Here is a 21,959-nt window from a genome sequence, read left to right as displayed (position 1 = left end):
GTGAGCGTATATGTGAGGCATTCAACTGAACAGGGAACCGGTGCCCAGTCAGAACAAAAGCTAAGGAGCAACATCTATGGATGTTCATCTGTGCTCCTCTGCTGTTCTTTTTGTACCTAGAGATTTGTATTCAGCATCCAGATCAGGAAAGAGCCATGCAGGGATGTTCTACCACAGGGTACCTTGGAGGTGAGGGCAAGCAGCCGGGCAGCGAACGGCATCCTCTGTACCTGCTGGAGGAAGAGGAGTTTGGTGGAGGACTAGTGGTGGGTCAGAAGATACACTTTGCAGCAGTTAGAGGCAGTGGCCACGCTGCCTGCAGCACTACTCGCTGCTCCAGGAGCAAAACTCTGCTTGTGATGTGTGCAGCTCCAGCACGGCTTTCCAGGAGATGGCACTGCACAACGGGGCGAGGCTGCAGCGCAGTCCAGCACTGTGCAGGATGGTCCCAGAAATGACGTTCATCATCTAAACCTTTTGTGCTCCTGTTTGCTCCTCTCACTGATGAAGCTTTTCAAGACCGAGAACCCAGAGAGAAAGAAATTCAATGGGCAGAGCCCTGCCATGAGGGACACTGGTACTCCTAGAAAAGCCAGGATGCCTGGGAATGCAAACCGGGTCCCTTGGCTTCCTGCAAACACAGGCACAGGACACTGAGATGTTGGGAGCTCACGTCTCTCTTTGGGATGAGTTCACTGCAGAACGAAATGGGCAGGCACAAGATAGGAAAACACATGAATTCTTTAATTATAAGCAAAGGGAAAGATTTTTTAGAAGACCCTGCATAAATACGTCAGCATCCCACAAGTACAGGGCAGTTCTGGGAGCGGATCCCTGCCAAGGAACAAAATGAGACCACCGCCACTTACCCAAATTACCTTTACCTCCTCCAGCACACTTTTAAAGTCTGTCAAGCCAGTTTTGGCAGAGCATATTGGTTTTCTGTGTTTTTCCTGTTGCCATCGGAGAGGTTATTGCCAGCAGGTACTGCCAGCACCAGTGTGGTCTCTTAAGTATGAAAACTGAGGCATTTAAGATTGTTTTTCTTGAAAGTATCTGACAAGAAGCTTCACACAAATGATTGGCACAGCTTCCCAGCCGTGTTTTGTGAGTAGGAACGAAGCTGGCATCACCTCCAAACAGGGTTCCCCATCCCTTGCCCCCCAGCCCCACAAGGTGATTAACTCAAGGCAGCAGCCCAGCCCCAGCAGGGACAGTTTCTGTTCCCTCTCCTGCCTGGGATCCCAAATTAGAAGTTGCCATGTCAAGTGGGAACCACAAACCTACAGGTGTTTCTGTTGTGTTTGGGGTAACAGCAGCGTTTGTGGGGCTGCAGCCAGAAGCGTGGAACCAGTGGGAGAGCCCACAGCCAGCGAGCTGTTTGGGACAGCGCTGAAGGCAATGCCTGGGACACAGGCACAGGCTAACCCTTAATAAACACAACAAGCCTCGAGGCAAAGCGGGTTCCAGTCTGCAGATCTGGGCTGGAGAAAACCAGCTCCCATTCCACCAACACGCCTCCCGGAAAGAAACTGAGAGTCCTGCCGCACATTCCCAGGACATACTGGAGCAGATATGGAAACCAGTAAACAAAAAAAAGCCAGGCAGCTGGATTTTCAGGTCTGACCACATGTTTGGGGAAAGGAATCCATCAGCTCCAGATTCCTCTGCTCTCTTTATTCCTGTGGATAACAGGATCCTGCATCCTGGGCAGGCCAGAAACCCACTGTGCAGATGTGTCCTTTGCACGTCCAACAGGAAACACAGCCTGGCACAGACTGTGTAACAGTTCTGCCCTTTGCGATGATGAGTTCAGTTAAATATGGAACTCGTGAAAAACACAAGGAGATCAAAGTAGAGCTCGCAGGCTGTTATTAAGTTAAGCTGAGAAGACGGAAGTTTGGAGTAACTTCACACCATAGGATAATCCTGTGTAATGGGGATGGATACCCATTCCCCTGACAGTGTTTCCAGCAGCCTGCACACTGCAGCTGGGGCTGTGTCCTGCCCGAGGGTCCTCACCCCCTGACCCATTTCAGGAGTTCCCCAGCTCTGGGGAAGTCACCCACCCAGCATGGACAGACAGCCTGCAGCCCCTCAAAGCGGGTACCTTGTGGGTGCTTAGCCACCAGCAGGGTAAAGAACACCTCTGTCGCATAAAGTGTGGTGTGGTAATCTTTTCTCTTGGGGTGATGAGGCTGAAAGCTCATTAGAGCCATTATAACAGAGGTTACAGGTGTAATAGAGGAGAGCATTACTCTGTTTGTGCTGTTGCAGCAAGGTGTATAATTTAGTTTTCAAACTTTAATCATTTGGCTGCCAGGACAAACGGATTAGCGTGATGATGTTTTCCAGAGGAAGACGCTGATGAGGTAGTTTGCAGGGCTGGATGATTTGCTCATGTATCTGGGATTCCCGTGGGATATGAGATAGGATTCGATATCTCACTAAATGCATTACAGAATCTATCTCGCTTCACCTCGCTGAGTTTTGTCCCTTCTGAATTTACCTTGCCATGTTTCTCCCCTGCTGCTTTATCGCAATCCTTGAAGCGGGGAAGGAGGCAATAAAAAGCCTTTCTCTTCCTGTTAACTCACAGTCCAAAGGCAAGCAGAGCGCAGAGATCCCAGTTCCTGGCTGGCAGGACACACCTCCCAGCGATAGCAGAGGTGAGGCCCAGACTTAACTGCAGAGCCCATACTGGCAAATTATCCCAGACTGATAAGACAATGCCCTGAGCCAGCAAAAGTCAAGGAAGTGGTGGTGGCACTGGGGAGTGGCATCAGGGAAGGCACAGGTCAGGGAGAGCATGGGGCAGGGATGTGGCTGAGTTCACTCAACAGAGGTGAGGTGGGCACGGTGGGTCTCTGGTCACAGAGGAGGCATCGACAGCATTTGAGTCTGGGGGAGCAGAATCCATATATATCAGAGTGCCCTGTTCACACACGTGGCCCCTTTGGGAATGGATTGGACTTGGATTGGAAAATAACACAAAACCAGTGATGGAGAGAGCTACCCTAGAGCCACATCTGGAATCCTCAACATAAAAAGGATACAGAGCTGTTGGAATGGGACCAGAGGAGGGCTACAAAGATGATCAGAGGGCTGGAGCACCTCCCATACGAGGACAGGCTGAGAGAGTTGGGGTTGTTCAGCCTGGAGAAGGCCCCAAGGAGACTTTAAAGAGACCTTCCAGTACCTGAAGGGGCTACAGGAAAGCTGGAGAGGGGCTGTTCATAAAGGCTTGTGGTGATAGGATGAGGGGCAATGGGTATAAACTGGAGAGGGGCAGATTTAGACTGGACATAAGGAGGAATTTCTTCACCATGAGAGTGATGAGGCACTGGCACAGGTTGCCCAGGGAAGCTGTGGCTGCCCCATCCCTGGAGGTTCAAGGCCAAGTTGGATGGGGCTTGGGCAGCCTGATCTAGCGGGATGTCCCTGCCCATGGCAGGGGGTCGGAATTAGATGATCTGTGAGGTCCCTTCCAACCCAAACTATTCTATGATCAGCTCTGCGGTACCTCCATGGAGGTCAGACTAATTCGCCCACTCTGAAATCAGCAGAGGATACTTTCAGAGGAGCACTGTCCCTTTAAAAAACATGAATTTGTACAGAAACAATTATGCAGCACAAACACAGAAAAATCAACAGGGTGAATTTCGAACTAATAAAGATCTAATCTCCAAGTCATAAGACTGCGTTTGTTAGGAAAATATACATACCCCTGAGACTCCAGCTACGGTTGCTATATTACAGACTGTTCAGCAGCTCACTGGGCATTTTTCCAAATCCATTTATTTTTAACATCAGTCACATTATTCAATTAATTATAAAAACACTGAGGTTTTCAAGAGATGTTTCTGATAAGACTGCAGAGTTTTATGCCTAAGAACTGCAAGGATTAAAATCTCTGTAAACTTTAGCATTTAGGGCTGTTGCTATAAACAAAAGAAGTCCTCTGAGGAGGTTATTTATCAGAGTGAATCATACCAGATAACACACGGCCTCCTCCCACACCACACAGAGAAAGATCGTTTGTCCTTTACCTAGTGATGGAAGTGAAAGATTGTCACGTCTGTCAGTAGTATGCTCACGGAATGAAAAGTGTGAAAGACTGGGCTGGATTCTTCAGATTCTTCCAGCATTTGAGCATTCCAGCTCAGCAAATATCAAATATTTAGCAGGCTAAGCTCTTTCCCAATAAACTGAGGAACAGAAAGCGAAAAAAACCAACCCATCTCTAGCAATGTCTCAAGGCCTTGAAAATACCAGATATGCATTGATGGAACAATTCAGGCACTACCTGTAATAACGGCCTTCGCAAACCCTGCTCGCTGAGAAGACTGGTTTCTCTTGCAGTGGTTTCACTTTACCGATACGAAATGTTTTCCCAGCCCGAAGCCTGTGTATCTACTTAACCTGGTAGGCAAGAATCATAACAATGTGTTTGGCTTAATCCAGTTTTAACTTTTATCCAAGTGCGTTGCCAGGTGCTTTTCCTAGCAGATTTTTTTTCTCTAAGACTCACATTGTAGTAGAATTATTTGGTAGCATGGATGGCAAAGATTAAGGGCAAGGAGTCTGGGCATCAAAGCCTGGCAAAGAAAGTGAGGACTTACAGGTTTTCATCCAAGCTTTACTAGACATGCAAATCAGTCTTGGGAAAGGTCTCTCTCATAAGAGCCTCAACTTTTCTTAGGTACCTCCCTAACTTTAAAAAATAGGCAAATCATGTTTGTGGTTGGGGACTCCTTCAGGACAAGGAGAGATATTTTGTTCTGCCTGCCCTTAAACGATGGAATCCTGCCTAACCAGGGCTCCCAGCCACAGCCCAGGACACAGCAGCAGCACCTAATAACAGGAGGGAGCCGTTTTGACGAAGAGATGTGTTTAACCAGTTGCCACATCTCACACAGGGAGGGTGAGACTTCATCTCCTGGCCCTGCCTCACACTGCCCGCAGGGGTATGTGGTGCCAGGGCCTCCCTCCCGCTCCAGGACAGCCAGCCCAGATGCTGCTGGGCAGCTGGAACCACAGCCCGCTGTGTGGTACCCAGAGGTGAACGGGAAGAACCCGTTGGAAGAGATGTATCTGGAGTACTGGGTTCAGTTCTGGAATCCCCAATATAAGAAGGACATGGAACTGCTGGAACGGGTCCAGAGGAGGCCACGAAGATGATCTGAGGGCTGGAGCATCTCTGTTACAAGGACAGGCTGAGAAAGTTGGGGTTGTTCAGCCTGGAGAAGAGAAGGCTCCAGGGAGACCTTAAAGCAGCTTCTAGTACCTGAAGGGGACCTATAAGAAAGTTGGGGAGGGACTTTTTACAAGAGCATGTAGTGATAGGACCAGGCGGAATGGCTTAATGTTGGAAGAGGGAAGATTTAGATTAGACATTAGGAAGAAATTCTTCACTATGAAGGTGGGGAGGCCCTGGCCCAGGTTGCCCAGAGAAGCTGTGGCTGTCCCATCCCTGGAGGTGTTCAAGGCCAGGCTGGATGGGGCTTGGAGCCCCCTGATCCAGTGGGAGACGTCCTTGCCCCTGGAAGGGATTGCAACTGGATGGGCTTTAAGGTCCCTTCCAACCCAAACCATTCTAAGATTCTACGGAATTTACAAGTTTCCAGTAAAGTTAATGCTACAGGATTTTTCTTGAGGAAGCACCTGTACCACAAGTACCAGTAACAATAACTGAGTTCATCTGCAGATGAGCGAGAACCTGCTGCTTTGCAGAAGCGTGTATTGAATTAAAGTTTACATTATTTTCCTTGTACTTAAGGACCTGTCAGTTTGTTCTGAAAAATAAATAATCAGCTGTGTCCCCGTGAAAAATTCCCAGATGAACTTGGCATCCGGCCCATGTGCCCACACTGATGCCAGACCCAGTTCTGAGCTTGGACATCCATGCATGGCCATGTCCAGACCCAAGCAGAGCAGGGGCACCACCTTTGCTGCCTGGAGAACATATCTTATGAGGAGCGGCTGAGGGAACTGGGGTTGTTTAGCCTTGAGGAGGATGAGGGGAGATCGTATTGCTCTCTACAACTACCTGAAAGGAGGTTGTTAAGAGGTGGGGGAGCTGGGCTCTTCTCCCAAGTGACAGGGGACAGGACACGGGGGAATGGCCTCAAGCTGCCCAAGGGGAGGCTCAGACTGGATATCAGGAAAGTCTTTCACATAAAGGGTCATAGGGCACTGGCAGAGGCTGCCCAGGGAGGTGGTGGAGTCACCATCCCTGGAGGTATTTAAAAGATGGGTAGATGAGGTGCTCAGGGACGTGGTTTCGTGGCAGATAGGAACGGTTGGACTCGATGATCCAAGAGATCTTTTCAAACCTGGTGATTGATTCGATGATCCTGCACTAACAAGAGACCCACTAACAAAGCTTTGAGATCCCTTCCAACCCAAAGCATTCCATCATTCTATGTCACCGGGAGCTGCCTGGGCAGGGACAAGGACAGAGCGAGGGGTCCTGGCTGTCAAGGGGGAGCACAGAGGAGGATACAGAGAGACCACGTTTGTCAGAGCTGCCTCTCCCATCACCTCATCCCACCAGCCTCGCCCCGCCAGCCCAGGCTGGGGCCGCGGGACACCCTGGGGGTGTCAAAGCACCTCAGGGTCCCGCAGCCACGCGCCCCCCAGCGCCCCCCGCTTCCCGCCCCGCTCCGGCCAGGGGGCGGGCCTTGCCCCAGCCGGCAGCCTCCGCGTCCAATCAGCGTGCCGCTTTCCCCGCCCCTCCGTGGGGATCAGCCAATCAACGCCTGTTCCTTCTCGCCCCGCCCCCTCGCCTCTTGTCCAATGGGAAGGAGGGGCTCTTGCTCTGCCCTACCCGCCCCCGGGGAGGAGGGGGTTACGTAGTGTCGGGTCGGTATTCCCGAAGCGCGGTGGTGGCGTTGCGCTGTGTTGTGGCTGCCTGCGGCGTTGGCGTAGCGGGCGCAGTTGGCGTAGCACTAGCAGAGGCGGCTGTGGCGGGGAGCGACGGCGGCGGCCGGCGAGGAGAGGCGGGAGGTGCGAGCGGGGATGGGCCGGGACCGGGCCGGGATCGGGTCGCAGGACGATGGAGGCTGCCGGGAAGCGGGATGAGACCTCCCGCAGGGTGGCTCGTTCTTTTGGGGCCGGAAGGGGGGCTGAAACCGGCTGCAGCTCGGTGCATGGACCAGGAGGAGAGCTAAGACCTGCCTGCAGCTCAGTGCATGGGTCATGAGCAGAGCTAAGACCTGCCTGCAGCTCAGTGCATGGGTCATGAGCGGAGCTGGGACCTGCCTGCAGCTCATTGCATGGGTCATGAGTGGAACTGAGACCTGCCTGCAGCTCATTGCATGGGTCATGAGTGGAGCTGAGACCTGCCTGCAGCTCATTGCATGGGTCATGAGCGGAGCTGAGACCTGGCTGCAGCTCAGTGCATGGGCTGGGAGGGGGGCTGGGACCTGCCTGCAGCTCAGTGCCTGGGTCAGGAACAGAGCTGAGACCTGACAGCAGCTCGGTGCATGGGCTAGGACGGGGGCTGAGGCCAGGCTGCAGCTCAGTGCATGGGCTGGGAGCAGGGCTGAGACCTGGCTGCAGCTCAGTACATGGGTCATGAGCAGGGCTGAGAGCTGACTGCAGCTCTGTGCATGGGCTAGGATGGGGCCTGAGACCTGGCTGCAGTTCACTCTGTTGTTCATAGATCCAGGAGGCAGGCTTAGACCTGGCCACCTTTCAGTGCATGGCTCAGAAAGCAAGCTGAGATCTGACCACAGCTCAGTGTGTGACCCGTGGGTGCCAGGGGACAGGCTGCAGCCTGGTGTGTGGTCCATGGGGCACAGAAGTGGACTGATACCGGTCTGCATCTCAGGGCAGGGCCCCTGGGGCTGAAATGCAGCCTGAGTCCCAGCAGCAGCTCAGTGCAGGGGCATAGGGGGCAGGTACGGCTGGTGGGACAGATCCTCCTGCTGCTGCCCAAGCAGGAGAGGGGCTTTAAGCCCACACTCGGGCAGCAGGAGCTTTGCCTGCATTGGTTTGCAGTCATTAATCTCGAGTATCATGAGGATTGTTTACTGCCTGGTGTTCATAAACTTGTCTCTTTTAGAGACTAATCAGTTCTTGGCCTCTTTGGACAAGATGTTGTGTAAATGAAATAACCATCTTGTGCCCTAAAACTGAACGATGTGGGGCAAAGCTTGGTGTGGACGTGGTACTGGAGGAAGGCAGCATTCTCGGTGGGCCTGGCTATTGGACAGCCAGATGACCTGATTTGGTTGTTACGCTGTGTAATCTGGAGCAGACTGCTTGTTTTTCCTCTGTGCTGCTTTCTCCATTTATAAGACACAGGTGCTAACACTTAGAGCTGGTCGGAAATACAGAAGAGAAACAGATTTTTGTGTTTCTTGAGATGGCTTTGCTTAATCTTGTTATGCTATGTTGGACTGATCTTGCTCTGTAAACTGCTTCTAAAGATGATGTGTGAAAACAGGGCAGATTTTTATTAGCTGCTTTGCAAAACAGAAATTACGAGAGGGATGACAACAGTGAAGCTTGCTCTAGGCAAAAAGGGGAAAGAGGATGTTGGGGCCAGGCTAATTGGGGCCATACCTCTTAAGACTGGTATGAGTCTGGACTGAATATTATCCATCCAAACAGGTTTTAGAGGAGGAGGAGGAGCCCAAGACTGGCTGGAACTAATTTACTCATTTCCCTCCCAAAGGCTGACCCGAAGACCTGTATCAAGTAGTTGCACAAGAGGAGGAGGAGGTAGAAACTGGAAGCTCTCTGAATGTGCTGCCCTCAGACTTAAGGCTTCTTTAGAGACTCGGGATGACTTCCCACGAGAGATGCTTGCTGGAGGGGTTGTGCTGAAGACAGAGCACTGCAGCCTCTAACTGGGACAGCTCCTGCTGGTCTGGAGCTGAGACCAACTTCTCTCCTTCCCTTTTCCCTCGGAGATGTTGCAGAGATTTAATCTGACCTCTTCCTCCTCACCTGAAGCTTGCCGTGGCGATGATCCCACAGCCAGATCCGACCACCAAAGAGAAGAGAATTGTGCGTTTGAAGCTGGGCCGTCGTTGTAACTGAACTGGAATTTACTCCCTGCTTGCGCTCCTGGAACGAGTGCCGTTCCTCTGCTTGTCTGTGTGTGGTTTGAGCCGCTCCTCCCTGGTCTTGTTTGGAATTCCTGGGCTTTCCACGCTGAGTTTGCCCATGGCTTTCCTGATGAAGAAGAAGAAATTCAAGTTTCAGACAAGTTTCACTCTAGAAGAGCTGACTGCTGTCCCCTTTGTGAATGGGGTTCTGTTCTGCAAAATCAGGCTGCTAGATGGAGGAGACTTTGCTAGCTTATCTACCAGGTAAGAAGCTGCTCACAGACTTGCTTCCTCACTGTACTGCTTTCCCTAGTTATCCCGCACTTGAGCGGTTTAGCATATGGCTACCACTTGCAACCCCTTGATGGGATTTTAATAGTTCTGTTGTAGGGCCCCAAATGCCACATAGTTCTTGGAGTGATGGAACAACAGAGCTGGAGAGCTCTGAACCTGGGTGGTGTTTGCTGATCAGAGCTGGATTGAATTTTTCAGAGATGTGAGGAGGGAGGGGAAGTCTCTCCCATGAAAGGGTCTGGGCTTTGTGGATTAAATCCTCTTTTTTTTTTTTCCCCTCTCTCCTTGCCCAAGTTCTCATAGCCTGTTTCAGACCCCGCGCTATACTGCTTTCATGCCTGACTTGAAACTCAACTCTGTAAAAACTCTTATCTAAGCAAATCAGCCCTTCCTAACTTTGCTCTCTCCTTTTGCTTCCAAATTACCGTTCTTGGTAAGAATGGAAGTAGCTTGCTTTGCATTGCAAATTGCTGTGCTAGGGAAAACTACTGCCTGGAGTCAAAGTTGTCAGTGTTAAAGACACAGCTTATCTCCTTGAACTGATGCTGTTGCCCTTCCAAGTTCATAGTTGCAGTATTTTTTTTTTTTTTATGATTGGTCATGTTGGGATTGTTTTGCTGCACATCTTACAATGCTGTGGTGTACTGGCATTCCTCTGACTCCTTCAGGCAGGTCTGTCCCCACTCCTGCTACTAATTGCTAATAAAAACTTGCTTTGTTTCCAGCTATGCACATGGATTATCACCAGCAGTATGCAAAGGCGAATTCCATAACAGCCCAGACTTGCTTTCTTTCTGCCTTAAGATGTAAAGGAAACCTTCAGTAGCTTTCAAAACTTGTTTTTTCGCTTTCCTGAGTGGCTGCTCAGTTTTAAAGGTACAGGATTAGTTTGTGCTAGCTGTTAACTGCTTTATCCCAGAGCTAAAGCCTGGTTTGGTCTAGTTTTCCTCTTTGTGGTACTGTATACTGAGCATTCTCATTTTGGGAGAGAAGATTTTATTGGGCAAGCGTACAACATTTCTGTCTTGCCAATAGAAGTGTGAGGCATTGCTCTAACCATGGTTGTTCTTCCAGAGGTATCATGCAACCTCATCTGAAGTCTGTAGCTGCCATGGGCAAGGAACACCTCCAAAAATGAACTTTGAATTAATTTCTCTTTTGAAGAAAATATATCAAAAGAGCTTTTTCTTACAGCGTTCTCCCCCAAGGCTAGATCCTTGTGTTGGGTGGAAGCAGCTTATCTAAGGAATTCAAACAGTATGTGAACTTGGAAAGAAATTAACCCCTTTGCTTCCTGGAGTCATAATAAAATGAGTTAGACTGGAGGGTGTCTGAGGAAAATCTTGTGCTGAGAAATGTCGATCTCCCTCTCCCTGCTGTCCCTAAAAGCAGCTTCTGGGAACTGTGGCTGGGGTTTGCTGATGCTGCCAGCCGTTTGGTTTGCAGTGGGTTGTTTTCTGAGCTGGCTGGCGTTCAGCAGTTCGCTCAGCGCAGTGCATTGCAGATGTGTTCCAGCAGCGAAATCATCTGTAATTTAAACCAAACACATACACTGCTCTCAACCGGCTTGATTGCTTCTAAACGAGCAAAGGAGAAGTAGGCTGTTGGGTTAGCCGCCTTTCCTTAACCTGTCTGTACTCTAACTGAAAGCACATGGAAACCTGTTCCTGCTTGAGAAGTTACAGGTCTCAGTGGTATTGAGTCATTTGACCTTTTCCAAGTATTTCCCCCTGTTGCAGTTAGAGAAACTTCAGGAGGAATGAATTTCCAGGAGCAGTGAGAAGACTTACTGTATGGAGAGGCTCCCAGATGATGACTGTAAGACCACGGAGCAGAGCCAAGGCATTTCCCTGACCTTTTTGATATTCTTTGGGTCTGGGGAAAGATTAAAGGGAAGGAGATGCTGTGTCCATGTTGTGTTAGAAGTCTGTACATCATTTAGGGTCTGTGAGTGTTTCTCTGAAATCTGCCGCTTCCAAATAGACTGTGTTTGAGGTCATAATGTCTGTCAGGTCATCTTATGTGAGCTGCTTGTGTAAAAAGTGTCTGGTATTTGCTCTGCAATCGATTTGGGCTGCTTCTGTGGTCTGTGGCAATCAGAGGTCTGTAACTATCATCGAGCGGACCAGGAGCTCTTTTCTGCCTGTGAGTTTTCAGAGAACCGATCTGAACAAGGTGTCCCTTGTTGTTTGGAGTCTGTGAATGGGGACGAGAAGTAGATATGGGAGCCCTTCACAGGACACACTACATCAGTGTTCTTTTTGTGACCTGTGATGTGGAAAGAAAAGTGTTCTCTGAGAATGTAACAGTCTCTGGAGACAGATTTTTCAGATTATTGCCAAGCAGGTCTGTTGTAAGCTTGTGAACATCTGTGGTGAGAGATGGAGATGTGATCTATCCAGTGAGTTGCTGGGTGGCACCAACTGAATTTGACCTGTGAGCAGAGCAGGAGGCTGTTCTGCCAGCACTCATCCACGCATCCTGGTCCAAGCCCACCTCAGGCTGGGTTGCAGGAACCTGCTGCAGCCTGGTGCTGTGCGTGAGGGGCAAAGCCTGGGACAGGACCCCCCTCCTGGACTGCCAGCGCTTGCATTTCCTCTGCCCAGGCTGGGACAAAGCAGCCTGGCTGGAGGGAAACCTGTCTGAAATACATTAAGACTTAATGCTCTTAGGAATTTGAGGCACTCTGGAAAAGGTCCAGGTCCTGTCAGCACATTCAGCTTTGGGGTCTGCCTCTTTTGGGCTTTCTGACTTGTTTGGGGGTTTTTCTTGCAGGCCGGCACCCTTTTTCCACACTTACTCTGCTCAGGCTTTGCCTTAAACCATGGATATTTCAGTGGCTGAAGTTGCAGCTGTAAATTTCTTTTCACCCATCCTTTCTGCTCCCTTTGTAAAGTCTCCTTACACTTTGACAAGGCTTCTGAGGATAAGACCCACCCGTTTCAGTTTACAGAACTCTGCGTGAAAAGCATCTTTTGTCTGTGGATCTGTTGCCCTGCTGTCGGATTACAGAAGCTGGTCTGCTGAGCCAGGTGTACGCCAGGCAGGTGCTGTATTTCCCTACAGAGAAGTACCGGTATATTCCTTGAATAGTATTAATCCAGATACTAAAATAGAACAACCGCCAGTGAATTGAGTTGCCTCCCAAGTATCTTTAAAAATAGCAGGCGCAGAGCGGTAGGGATGTATTCATGGCAACCGTTTTTGTGAAGCAGATGGGCTGCTGCGTTTTGTACCAGTTTGCAGCTTTTTTGGGGGGGGTTGTGTGTCTTTGTTCCTAGAGAGATGATACGATAAGCTGGTTGGGAGGTTTTGTATCTGTGGATCGGTGCAGGCAGGAGCGTGGATGTCCAAATAAGTGCCTAAAGCTACAGGCTAGTGTAGTTTGTACATGTACATCTTTGGGCAACACAGAGGAGGAAGACTTAATTAAACTTCTCCCCCCTCTGCTTACAGTGTCAGTTAATGATGAGTGACAGCCAGATGCTCTTCACTTTGGTGCTTGATTGATTTCTGGCTGCATGTTGGCAGCAAGCAATGCCGGTGTGTGATGTGAAGGAAGTGGAGAGCCAGGTGTTATCCACAGACTCCTGACGCTTTATCCTACGTTGTTCTGTTCATGTGCCAATAGTTTCACTCTGGAATTTCTGGATTTGAAGGAAGGGATTGTACTCTGAAAGCCTCTGGCTGACTCCAGAGGAAAAACTGTTTTGCATGAGTTGAGTAACTCTCAGGGTATTTCCCACCATCCTCATTGTCTTCTGGAGACACCTCAGACTGTATTTCCTTTGGGATGATTATTTTCCAAGCATATGCAGCATTTCTGCTTGGTTTTCTCATCCTGGCACTCCTGCGCCAGTTCGAACCAAAGAACACGGTTTGCCTTCTGCAGCCCGGCAGCTGTTTGCTTGCAGGCTCGATCTGGGAAGAGCTGACCCTGTTAGGGTGGTCCGGCCTCAAAGTATTTTGGTGCTGTAAGCCCGAACTGCGAATGCTCTTAACCCTGCAATTTTTAATGGAGTAAGAGTAAAAGGCCGTTTCCTGTGCCGAGTGAGTGTTTTATGTGCATGTGTGTAAGGATGTGTCCAGAAAGGGAAAGGGAATGCTGGTATCTGGGGAGGCACCTCGTACCAATAGCTGCCTGTGGACCGAGGTCAACTTTTGCCCAAGTGTGGCTTTATCACCCCTAGGTACAGACCTAAAGCTACTTGCTCTCCTTGGCCGACAGGATGCAGAGCATTGTTATGTCTTAGTGGTATACACACCTTTTTAATTTCTACAGGACATAAAGAGGGAGAAGTGTTACCCTCCTAACACTTGGCTGGTGCTCTAGGTTCAGGAATCTTTGTGAAGGGAGCTGCAACTTGTACCACCTCCAAAATGCAGGTTTGGGTGGTTAGAGTTAGAAATCAACTATAATAATTAACAAATTCACAGAATCATTTAGGTTGGAAAAAACCTTTAAGATCATCAAGTCCAACCAGAAACCCAAAACTGTGAAGCCATCACTAACTTAAGCACCACATCTACGTGTCTTCTGGGTATGGCGACTCCACCACTTCCCTGGGCAGCCTGTTCCAATGCTTGAAATATCCTTTACATAAATAGACCCTGTGCCTGATGTTACAGAATCTTTCGGGTGATTAGGTTCACCACGTTTTGGCTCTTTCGTACTGGAAAATTGTTAACTGTTTGGTTAATTGGAGACTAGAGTCCAGTTGAGATCTAAATCTTCACCACTGTCTGCCTTAAAACAAAGGTTAGGTAACTAAATAGTTTCTTCTGACGTCCCTGTCCCCACAAAGGGAAGAAAACCAGCTGTACTGAAAGGAGAGGATCGCAGTCTGAGCTCTCGGTTTGAGCAGGAATGCCAGAGTGTATTAGAGGAAGGAACTATGGCTGTGGCTATGAACCGTTCTCCCAGTTCCATATTTTAGGGTGATGTGCACTTGTCTCTATCCTCTGCTAGAGCATGTGGTGTGATAATGTATTTCAGAAGTGCTTTTGTTGCAAACATATCTGAAAATGTAGACCTTCGCTAGCATTCAGATTGAGAAAGTAAGTTTTAATGCAGAGGAGCTTCACATGCTAACACATTTCTTTCTTGGCTGCAGCCTCTGGAGTGGGCTATGGGGGTGTTAATGGGGGAGGCATTTGAATGCAGCCTCTAGAAATGATTTGCGATAAAACATAACCTAATTAAAGATAATATTAAGGCATAGTACGTGCGCTGCTTGCATTCTGAAACCAATATGGAGAAATGAGAGAGCAAAGATGAGAAAAGGGGGTTTCATTCCAGATGTGTAGCTAAATGTAGGTGCAAGTCGTGAGAGCGGAAGCAGTGGATGAGGTTTAACCTCATGAGGTTAATTTGGGGATGTTGGAAAAAGTGCAGAAGTGATACAGCCCCACAAGATCATAGAATCATAGAGTAGTTTGAGTTGGAAGGAACCTTAAAGACCATCCAGTTCCACCCCTTGCCATGAACAGGGACACCTCCCGCTGGATCTGGTTGCTCAAAGCCCTATCCAATCTGGCCTTGAGCTCCTCCAGGAATGAGGCAGCCACAGCTTCTCTGAGCAACCTGGGCCAGTGCCTCACCACCGTCACGGTAAACCATTTCTTCCTAAGATTTCATCTAAATCTCCCCTCTTTCAGCTTAAAACCATACTCCCTCATCCTATCCCAGCACTCTTTGATAAAGAGTGCCTCTCCGTCTTTCTGGTAGTCCCTTGAAGTACTGGAAGGTCTTAAGCTGTGCTTTGAATTTGCAGACCATTTTTCTTACCCTTTCTGGGTTCTGGCTGCTGCCCCTGAGGGGTCCGACACAGAGGCTTTGGGGTGGATTGATGTGCTTCATGCAGGACTTGCCTCTTCCTGTCACTGGTCACTGCATCAGAGCCTGTCGCAAGACAGACAAAAATGACATTCAAACTTTCCTGCCATGGGGGCTGTATCCTGTTGAGTAAAGAACAGTCTCTGTTCACACTCTGCCTCCTGTTCCGCCTGCTGTTGCTCAGGCAGGGGCTGCTTTGTTGACCGAAGCTGTAATCTAAAGCCCTGTAACTGATACGCTGTGTGTACAGCATCAGTAAATATGTTCGGATACAGCCAGCTTGCAAACTTCCCCCTGATCGCCGATTCTGAACTGGCATTGCTTTGACAGCTAACTCTTAGCAACAGCCTTATCTATGTGACTTCAGCAGCCCTTGGCTCACAAAATTACTCATTGGAAATTAATGTTCTGCTTTAAATCAGGGGCCCCGTGGCCCGCGTGATTTACAGGGTGGCATTGCTGTCAGCTCTGGCTGGGGACAAGGGGAGGTAGGAGAGGGTACGCCTCCCCCGTTTAAACATTTATTTATTTCTGAAATACAGGGGAAAACCTAAATGACTTCTAGTCTGTTTATTCTTTGTGCTCTTGAGCTGCCACCAGTGTTGACTCTAGCTTTGTAGCTGTATTTCTGAGGAATTCATGCATGCCTTCGGGAGCCTGTGGTCTCACTGCTCAGTAGTTGGTATTTTAATAGGCCATAAGTTGCCAATGGCAAGTTGTTCTGGTCCCAGTTTCTAGATAAATGAGGTAGGTACAGATTTATTTCTCATTATTATTTTATTGCAGGAAGTTACATCTGGTAGTGTTTCAGGAAAGAACCCAGCGTCTCCCCCAGGTCAGAAACCTCTCTCACTTGAGGGCAAGTCCGTGTGCTCAAAGCCTAGGATGGTGAGCTCTCACAGCGTCCACCTGCGCTTGACTCCGTAGGGTCTCATCCGTGCAAGGACAGACGGATGTGGCTCTGAATGCAGCCTACTTTTATTTTCAAACAGGATGTGTTCTGCATCCTCTGTGGGCTCCTGGCTCTGCACTGGGTGTGCAGCTTGCTCTGAAATGGGTCATGAGTTATGTTGTAGCCGAGCTCCTTGTATAATAGAACAGAAGCTTTTTGGATTGCCCTGAACCAACATTTGGATCAGCCCGTTTCTTCTGTAACAGCCTGTGACCTTCTATTGATAATCCGTTCTGTAAAGGTGATTATTTCAGGTGTTATTTCTGGTGGCTGGGTGTGTAACCCCATCCCAGAACCAGCTGCGTGCCCTGTCAGGTGAGGGACTTTTTATTTCTTGTGATTTACTCACATAATGCCTTTGTGCACATGTTGGGAGACACGATGCACATCGCTGTCGTAACTTCAGACTTGGCATTGTGATCTCTCTGGTACCATACAGTGGGACTCGGCATCTTGTTTTAGTGCCTGTGTTTGAAGGGCACTTCCCACTAGACAAACAGTTGTGCCTGTGTTCGCTGGATGAACGGCCTTTTTGTTTGGTGTATTTTTAATCTGAGGAGCAAGAAAGGGAATTGTTCTGCAGGGTGAGAAATTGCTGATCTTCGTGGAGGTCATTTTCACGTGCTTCATGTGAGTCTCCGGCATAGCTTAATGGATAAGCCGAGATGAGGAGAAAGAAGATGGAGGAGATGGGATAGGGTTGTGGGGATGAGGAAGCACGTGGAGACTAGAAGACTGGGAGGAAGCAAGTATGGAAGAGACAGGATGTTCTAGATAAGGAGTAGCATATCCAGTCTGTGTAACGGATGCTTTCCCGGTGGATAGAAAGTAGCTGACCTGGCAAGAGAGCACGATAATGCTTTCCCTTTGGCTGAATTTATCGTGCCTCATTGGTGAGGAGGAGGCCTTGACGGAGGTCCCATGTTGTAGTAGAGGATGGGACTGAAGCTAAAAATACTGTGTGCTGTGTTTTAAATAAGAAATGAACATTGTCGAGCCTGAAAGCACTGAGGTTGCTTGCATGGGAGGAAGGAAGACAGTATATGGATTTATTGTCCTGGAAGGGCTGGAAAGCTGCAGTGCTCGTTAGCAACGCAGCTTTAGAGGCCTACAGAGACCATCACCCCTGCATGTGGCTGGTAATAAGCCTGAAATTTGGGCTCAGAAATAAACAGCCAAAGCTAGTAAACTGTCTTCTGAGATTGCAGCTTCCTAGAGCTGCATCTCTGTCGCAAGGATGCAAGTCCCTTCTGTTGCCATTCAGTGTACAAAAGTAGAAGAGGACATTTGAGGTCTCGCTTAGTGCCTTTCAGAAATTACCAAGCTTTATTTTCCAGTCTGGCTTTGTAATGGAAAAGCAGATCAGGCAGTAGGAAACCCTGTGAAGGGTACGTGGCCGCAGGGTTGCAGTTTGAGGTAGTTGCATGCCTCCGTTTTTGCTTCCAGAATAAAACTTAGTGTGGGCTGACTGTGGCAAGATGTTTCACTAATGGATATTGGCTTAATGATCAACAGAGGCACCCTCAGCCAGATGCCACATGGAAGACCGGTCAGCGTATCCCTTCTTGCACTGCTGCTGGAGTCTTCATTCCTCCTGAAATGCAAGTTGCAATTGTGAGGAGTGCAAAACAGGGAGCCCAGACTGATCCATGCTGTCGGTTCTCTGTCCAGTCGCTTTTGTTTCCAGTCCATAAACGATAACGTGGCTCATCAAAATAAAAATGCGGATGGCCAGAAGGGGAAGGAAAGGCTTATGTGGAAAAACTCAGGCTTGGAGAATTATTTTTTTCCCCTGCCTTGTATCAGGCTCTTTCAGGCTTTATGTATGGATGGAATAGCAAAGGTGAGGTTGGCAGTGGTTTCAGGGTTTTCAGTGGATTTTTGTTCACGCGCATGTGTGTATAGGTTGGGGAAAGGGTTGCTGGCTTGGTTGTGGTTTCATCATGCTTTTTTCTGTTTCTCTTGCTCGTTTCTGTTCTTCCCATCATCACCCAGGCTGTGCCTGCGTGTCGCAGACTGAGGGAGAAATCGAGGATATTTATAATTCTGCAATCTTTCCAGATCTCTTTAAGCTCCTGGACTGGAGCAGTAGATTTAGTCTTCACGCTTTGACATAGCCTTGTACCAGGTCAGCCCCAGCTCGTGCAGTGTCCTGTTTCCAGCCACAGCAATAAGGACTGTTCAGGAGTCAGTCTGCTTGTGACAGATTAATTATGTAGGAACCTCTCTGTAGGAAAGCTCTTTTCCTGGCTTCTATCAGCTGTCTGTTATGTTTTATCTCATACTTTGCTAACACCAGGCAATTGCATCTGCATAAATGTTGAATTCCTTTCAAGGGCAGCGCTGCTCATCTTATCCCTTCAGTAGCCTGCAGTGCTCCCTGCCACAAGGGAAATTCCATCTGGTGGAGGAGTGTATTTCCTATAACTGTTTCTTACATTTGATGCCTTTCTGCTTTGTTGAATACCCTTTTTCTGCTGTACAGGGAGTAGCTGATGATGCTTTGTTTGGCCACTGTTCTCTTTAAAGCTCATTTCTGATGTAGGTTTTATCAATGGCTTTTCCTGCCTTCCATGCAAGTACGTCTGTGCTTTCAAAACAAATCTGTGTGTTGTCTTCCCTCCAGAAGTGATGCACACACATCTCCGATGTTGTTTGCTCTCAGTAGGGGACAATCAAGGAAACGTGTCTGAATACAGCTGGTTGTGACAAGCACAGAGGAGGCAAAAATTCTCTGATCCTCAGAAACCTGCTTCTGGCAGCTGAGTGGTGGGAGCCTATGCTAACATCTCCCAAGTGCTTAACCAGCACTGACTGCTGTTGCAAAATGCAGAGCTCTCCCATATTCTGCTTTTAACAAAGACGTAATTTATGAAATTACCGTTCTCTGATTAGGGCAAGTTGCATCATGAGATATTGGTCTTTCTTAGAGAAATGCATTTCTCTGAAGCTGTGGCTCCAGACGAGTGAAAGCAGCTCCAGCTGTTCTGTTTCAGACCCTTTTCTCTCCCCTTCTCTTACTGGCTCTGACACTGTCTGGAGTTGGGGCGGAAAGGAAGGGAGAGTTGGGACAGGCAGAATCTAGAAGTCCCAGCCCATCACCACCAGCACGGTGTGCAGGCAGGCAGCAGGCTTTGCTCCACAGCCTCTTCTCATCTGCAGACCTCTTCTGCCGAGTAGCCTTTTTGCTGCCAAACCCTAACAGCAAGAGATAGTGATTGCAGGGACAGAAGATCAGTGCGAATGTGTTTGTACCTTGACCATAAAAACAGTGACCCGGTTTGTACTCCTGAACAGTGCCCTTATGAAGAAACCATCATAAAGCAACTGTAGTCATTGTGGAGTGAAAAAGCTGCTGTTAACATATAAAGGGCTTTCTCCTGATCTATTGTATTGTTTTTGACTGAATGTGTACCGTGTAGAAGTGATTCAGAGGGAAACGTGTCTGGACACGGTAGGGTGTTACCTCTTGGGTAACTAAGCCTACTTTTAGCACCAGAGTTGACTTCAGGCAGCTGATTTACTGAAGGGCTTGTCAACATACTGGAGCTAAATTGCAGTGATGTTACATCACACGGCATTGATGAAATTATTCCAGAAATGAACTTGGCCTGGTGTACAGGTTAATTTGCACTACAAAGGCTTCACTGGTATAGCTATATTGGCAAACTCTTCTGGTTGAAACAGGGCTGATATTGGCAAAAAATGTCACTTAACTATTCTGGCATCAGTATGTCTTCAGGTGCCATAAATCTGCCTTAGAGGCAAAAAGATTTGTCTGTGTGTACATCACTTGTGTGAAGGATGTGATTCCTAGTCTTGTGTCAATTCCTATCAGTTTTCATTTTCCAGATTTACTATACCAGCAAAGCCCTGGAATATTGAGTTGACCCATGTCTTGATTTTTCTCGTCTTGGGGAGCATGTATGGATTTTTTTTTGTTTTGTTTTGCAGGATCTCTTTCTTTTTTCTTTAGAATAATAACTTTGTTTGCAAACACAGCTTTCTTGCCTCCTACAGTTGTAGTCATGTCTTCTACCCTGTGCAGCAGAGTTCTCCTTGCTGGAGTTTACGTTGCTGTCTTTCTTTACTCGGAGTTTAAATTTAGTCAGCAAAAAGCAAATCTGGAATCTCTCAGAATGACACCTAACACTTAGGGGACGAGGAAAGTTTACAAATATATCAGCAACACATAATCAGTGAATCTTCATTTTATGTCTATGGTCTGCCAGAAGTGGAAAGGCTTTCTAAGCTGCAGTGTGATACAGAATATGATGAGTTTATCTACCTTAATCTTGTAAGCATCTGTACAGAACAAATCTCAAGGTTTTTCTGAAGCGTTTGGGAGCTTCTGAGACTTTAAGTTCATCTATCTGTTAGAACCACAGGGGAAATTTGAATTATGATTTGGGCAAAGGGCAAATGGGCCCTGGGAGAGTCAAGATTTTTTTTCCTCTTAAGTTTCATGGGTTTTGCTGTGCAATCAGCTTGGTAATGAGCCTGAACACCCTCTCCCTCTGTGCCCTCCATCCCCTAGTCACATGGAGGTATCTCAGCTCGGGTTTGCTCATCCCGTGTAACTCCAGCTGACTTGGCTGGCAGCATAGGTTAGAGTTCAGGAGCCCTTCGTAGTTGGACTGTTCCCGTCCCTCTTTTATGCATAGAGCACATTTGATTGTTCAGTGGTCATAGTTGTGGCAAACCAGATCTGAAAGGTGTTTATGCCTGGAGTTGGATAAGTTCTTCCAAGTGTGCTGGGTGTGAGCTGTAAAGTAGCACAGAGCACCCAAGGGACTGAGAGGCACAAAGGATCTGAAATGGTCTGGAGAGTGCCATGCCAACACACAGCACCCTCCGGAGCTGGAGGGTAAGCTGGGCAGACCCAAGTGGAATCTGCGGTGCAGACCTGTACTTGTTTCTTCTGTAACTGAAATGCTTCTGAATTTGCTTACGAGAGGGAAGCACCGGCGGTGAGCTTGGGAGCCTGGCACATGGTTCGCTTTTTGCTAATCCAGCTCCAACCTAGTCTATCGGAACAATAGAAGTAGGAGTTGGTGTGGTGACTCAGTGCATGATCAGAGTTCAAAAAAAAGCAAATGCGTCTTTCAGTGTTCAATACGCACATTATTACAGACTTGTGTTTCAGTTACTGAGTCATCTATCCAGTTATTCCTTTCTTTACACTAAGGAGTTTGGTTCTTTGCTTGTGATGTTTTTGCTCCTGGCACACGTCCCTGGCCTCTGACCAAAAGGAGCCCGTGCTCTGTAGATGTGGCAAGAAGTCCTTGGGTATGAGCTGCTTGGGGTTGGTCTCTCATCAGTGAAGACTAACATATTGCACAGGATATATTGTTACAGTCTCTTCTTGTCCTTGTTTTCCCAATGTCCACCTTTTCTTCTCTGCTTTGAGATGACAGAATGTAAATTATAAATACCTTGAAGCAGACTGGTTTTGCTGGGCATGGCCTGTCTGCAAACTGCTATGTACACGTCCCTTGCTCTGCAGCTGAGTCTGTTAGAATTATTTCCCCTTGTCTTCTCCCTGCTCCACCCTTACCTACCCTTCCAAAACTCATCCGACTTGTTCCATAGCATAAGTTTTAAAGGGTCATTATTATGGGACTTTCTTTCCCCATTTGGCACAGTTTTTATTTTGTTATGCAACTTCTGCTGTAGCTCTCGATCGCCAGCTGCATGCTGTATTTTAGTAACTTCTATTGTTTCCTTACAGTATTTTTAACGTAGTTCATGTTAGAAAGAGCATAAATGTTTCAAGACTTACATAAAAGGAATGGTTGGAAATACTTTTTTTCTGAAA

The 21,959-nt window shown here is 48.1% G+C and overlaps 1 protein-coding gene across 1 annotated transcript in view; it reads left to right on the top strand.

Annotated features, from left to right (window-relative positions):
- The first annotated feature begins 6,857 nt into the window (after positions 1-6,857).
- Positions 6,858-21,959, top strand: part of EEIG1 (estrogen-induced osteoclastogenesis regulator 1) — a 37,250-nt gene continuing 22,148 nt past the window's right edge. Inside the window, exons 1-2 of the mRNA XM_054083911.1 lie at positions 6,858-7,008; positions 8,684-9,323. Of these exons, the coding sequence (XP_053939886.1) occupies positions 9,178-9,323 (146 nt within the window). The 5' untranslated portion in view covers positions 6,858-7,008; positions 8,684-9,177. The remainder of the gene's footprint in view (positions 7,009-8,683; positions 9,324-21,959) is intronic.

Source organism: Cuculus canorus, chromosome 19 (genome assembly GCF_017976375.1).
Source record: "Cuculus canorus isolate bCucCan1 chromosome 19, bCucCan1.pri, whole genome shotgun sequence".
In the NCBI taxonomy this organism is placed as follows: domain Eukaryota; kingdom Metazoa; phylum Chordata; class Aves; order Cuculiformes; family Cuculidae; genus Cuculus; species Cuculus canorus.
Note: the sequence above shows the minus strand (reverse complement) of the source record. Positions and strands in the feature narration are given on the sequence as shown.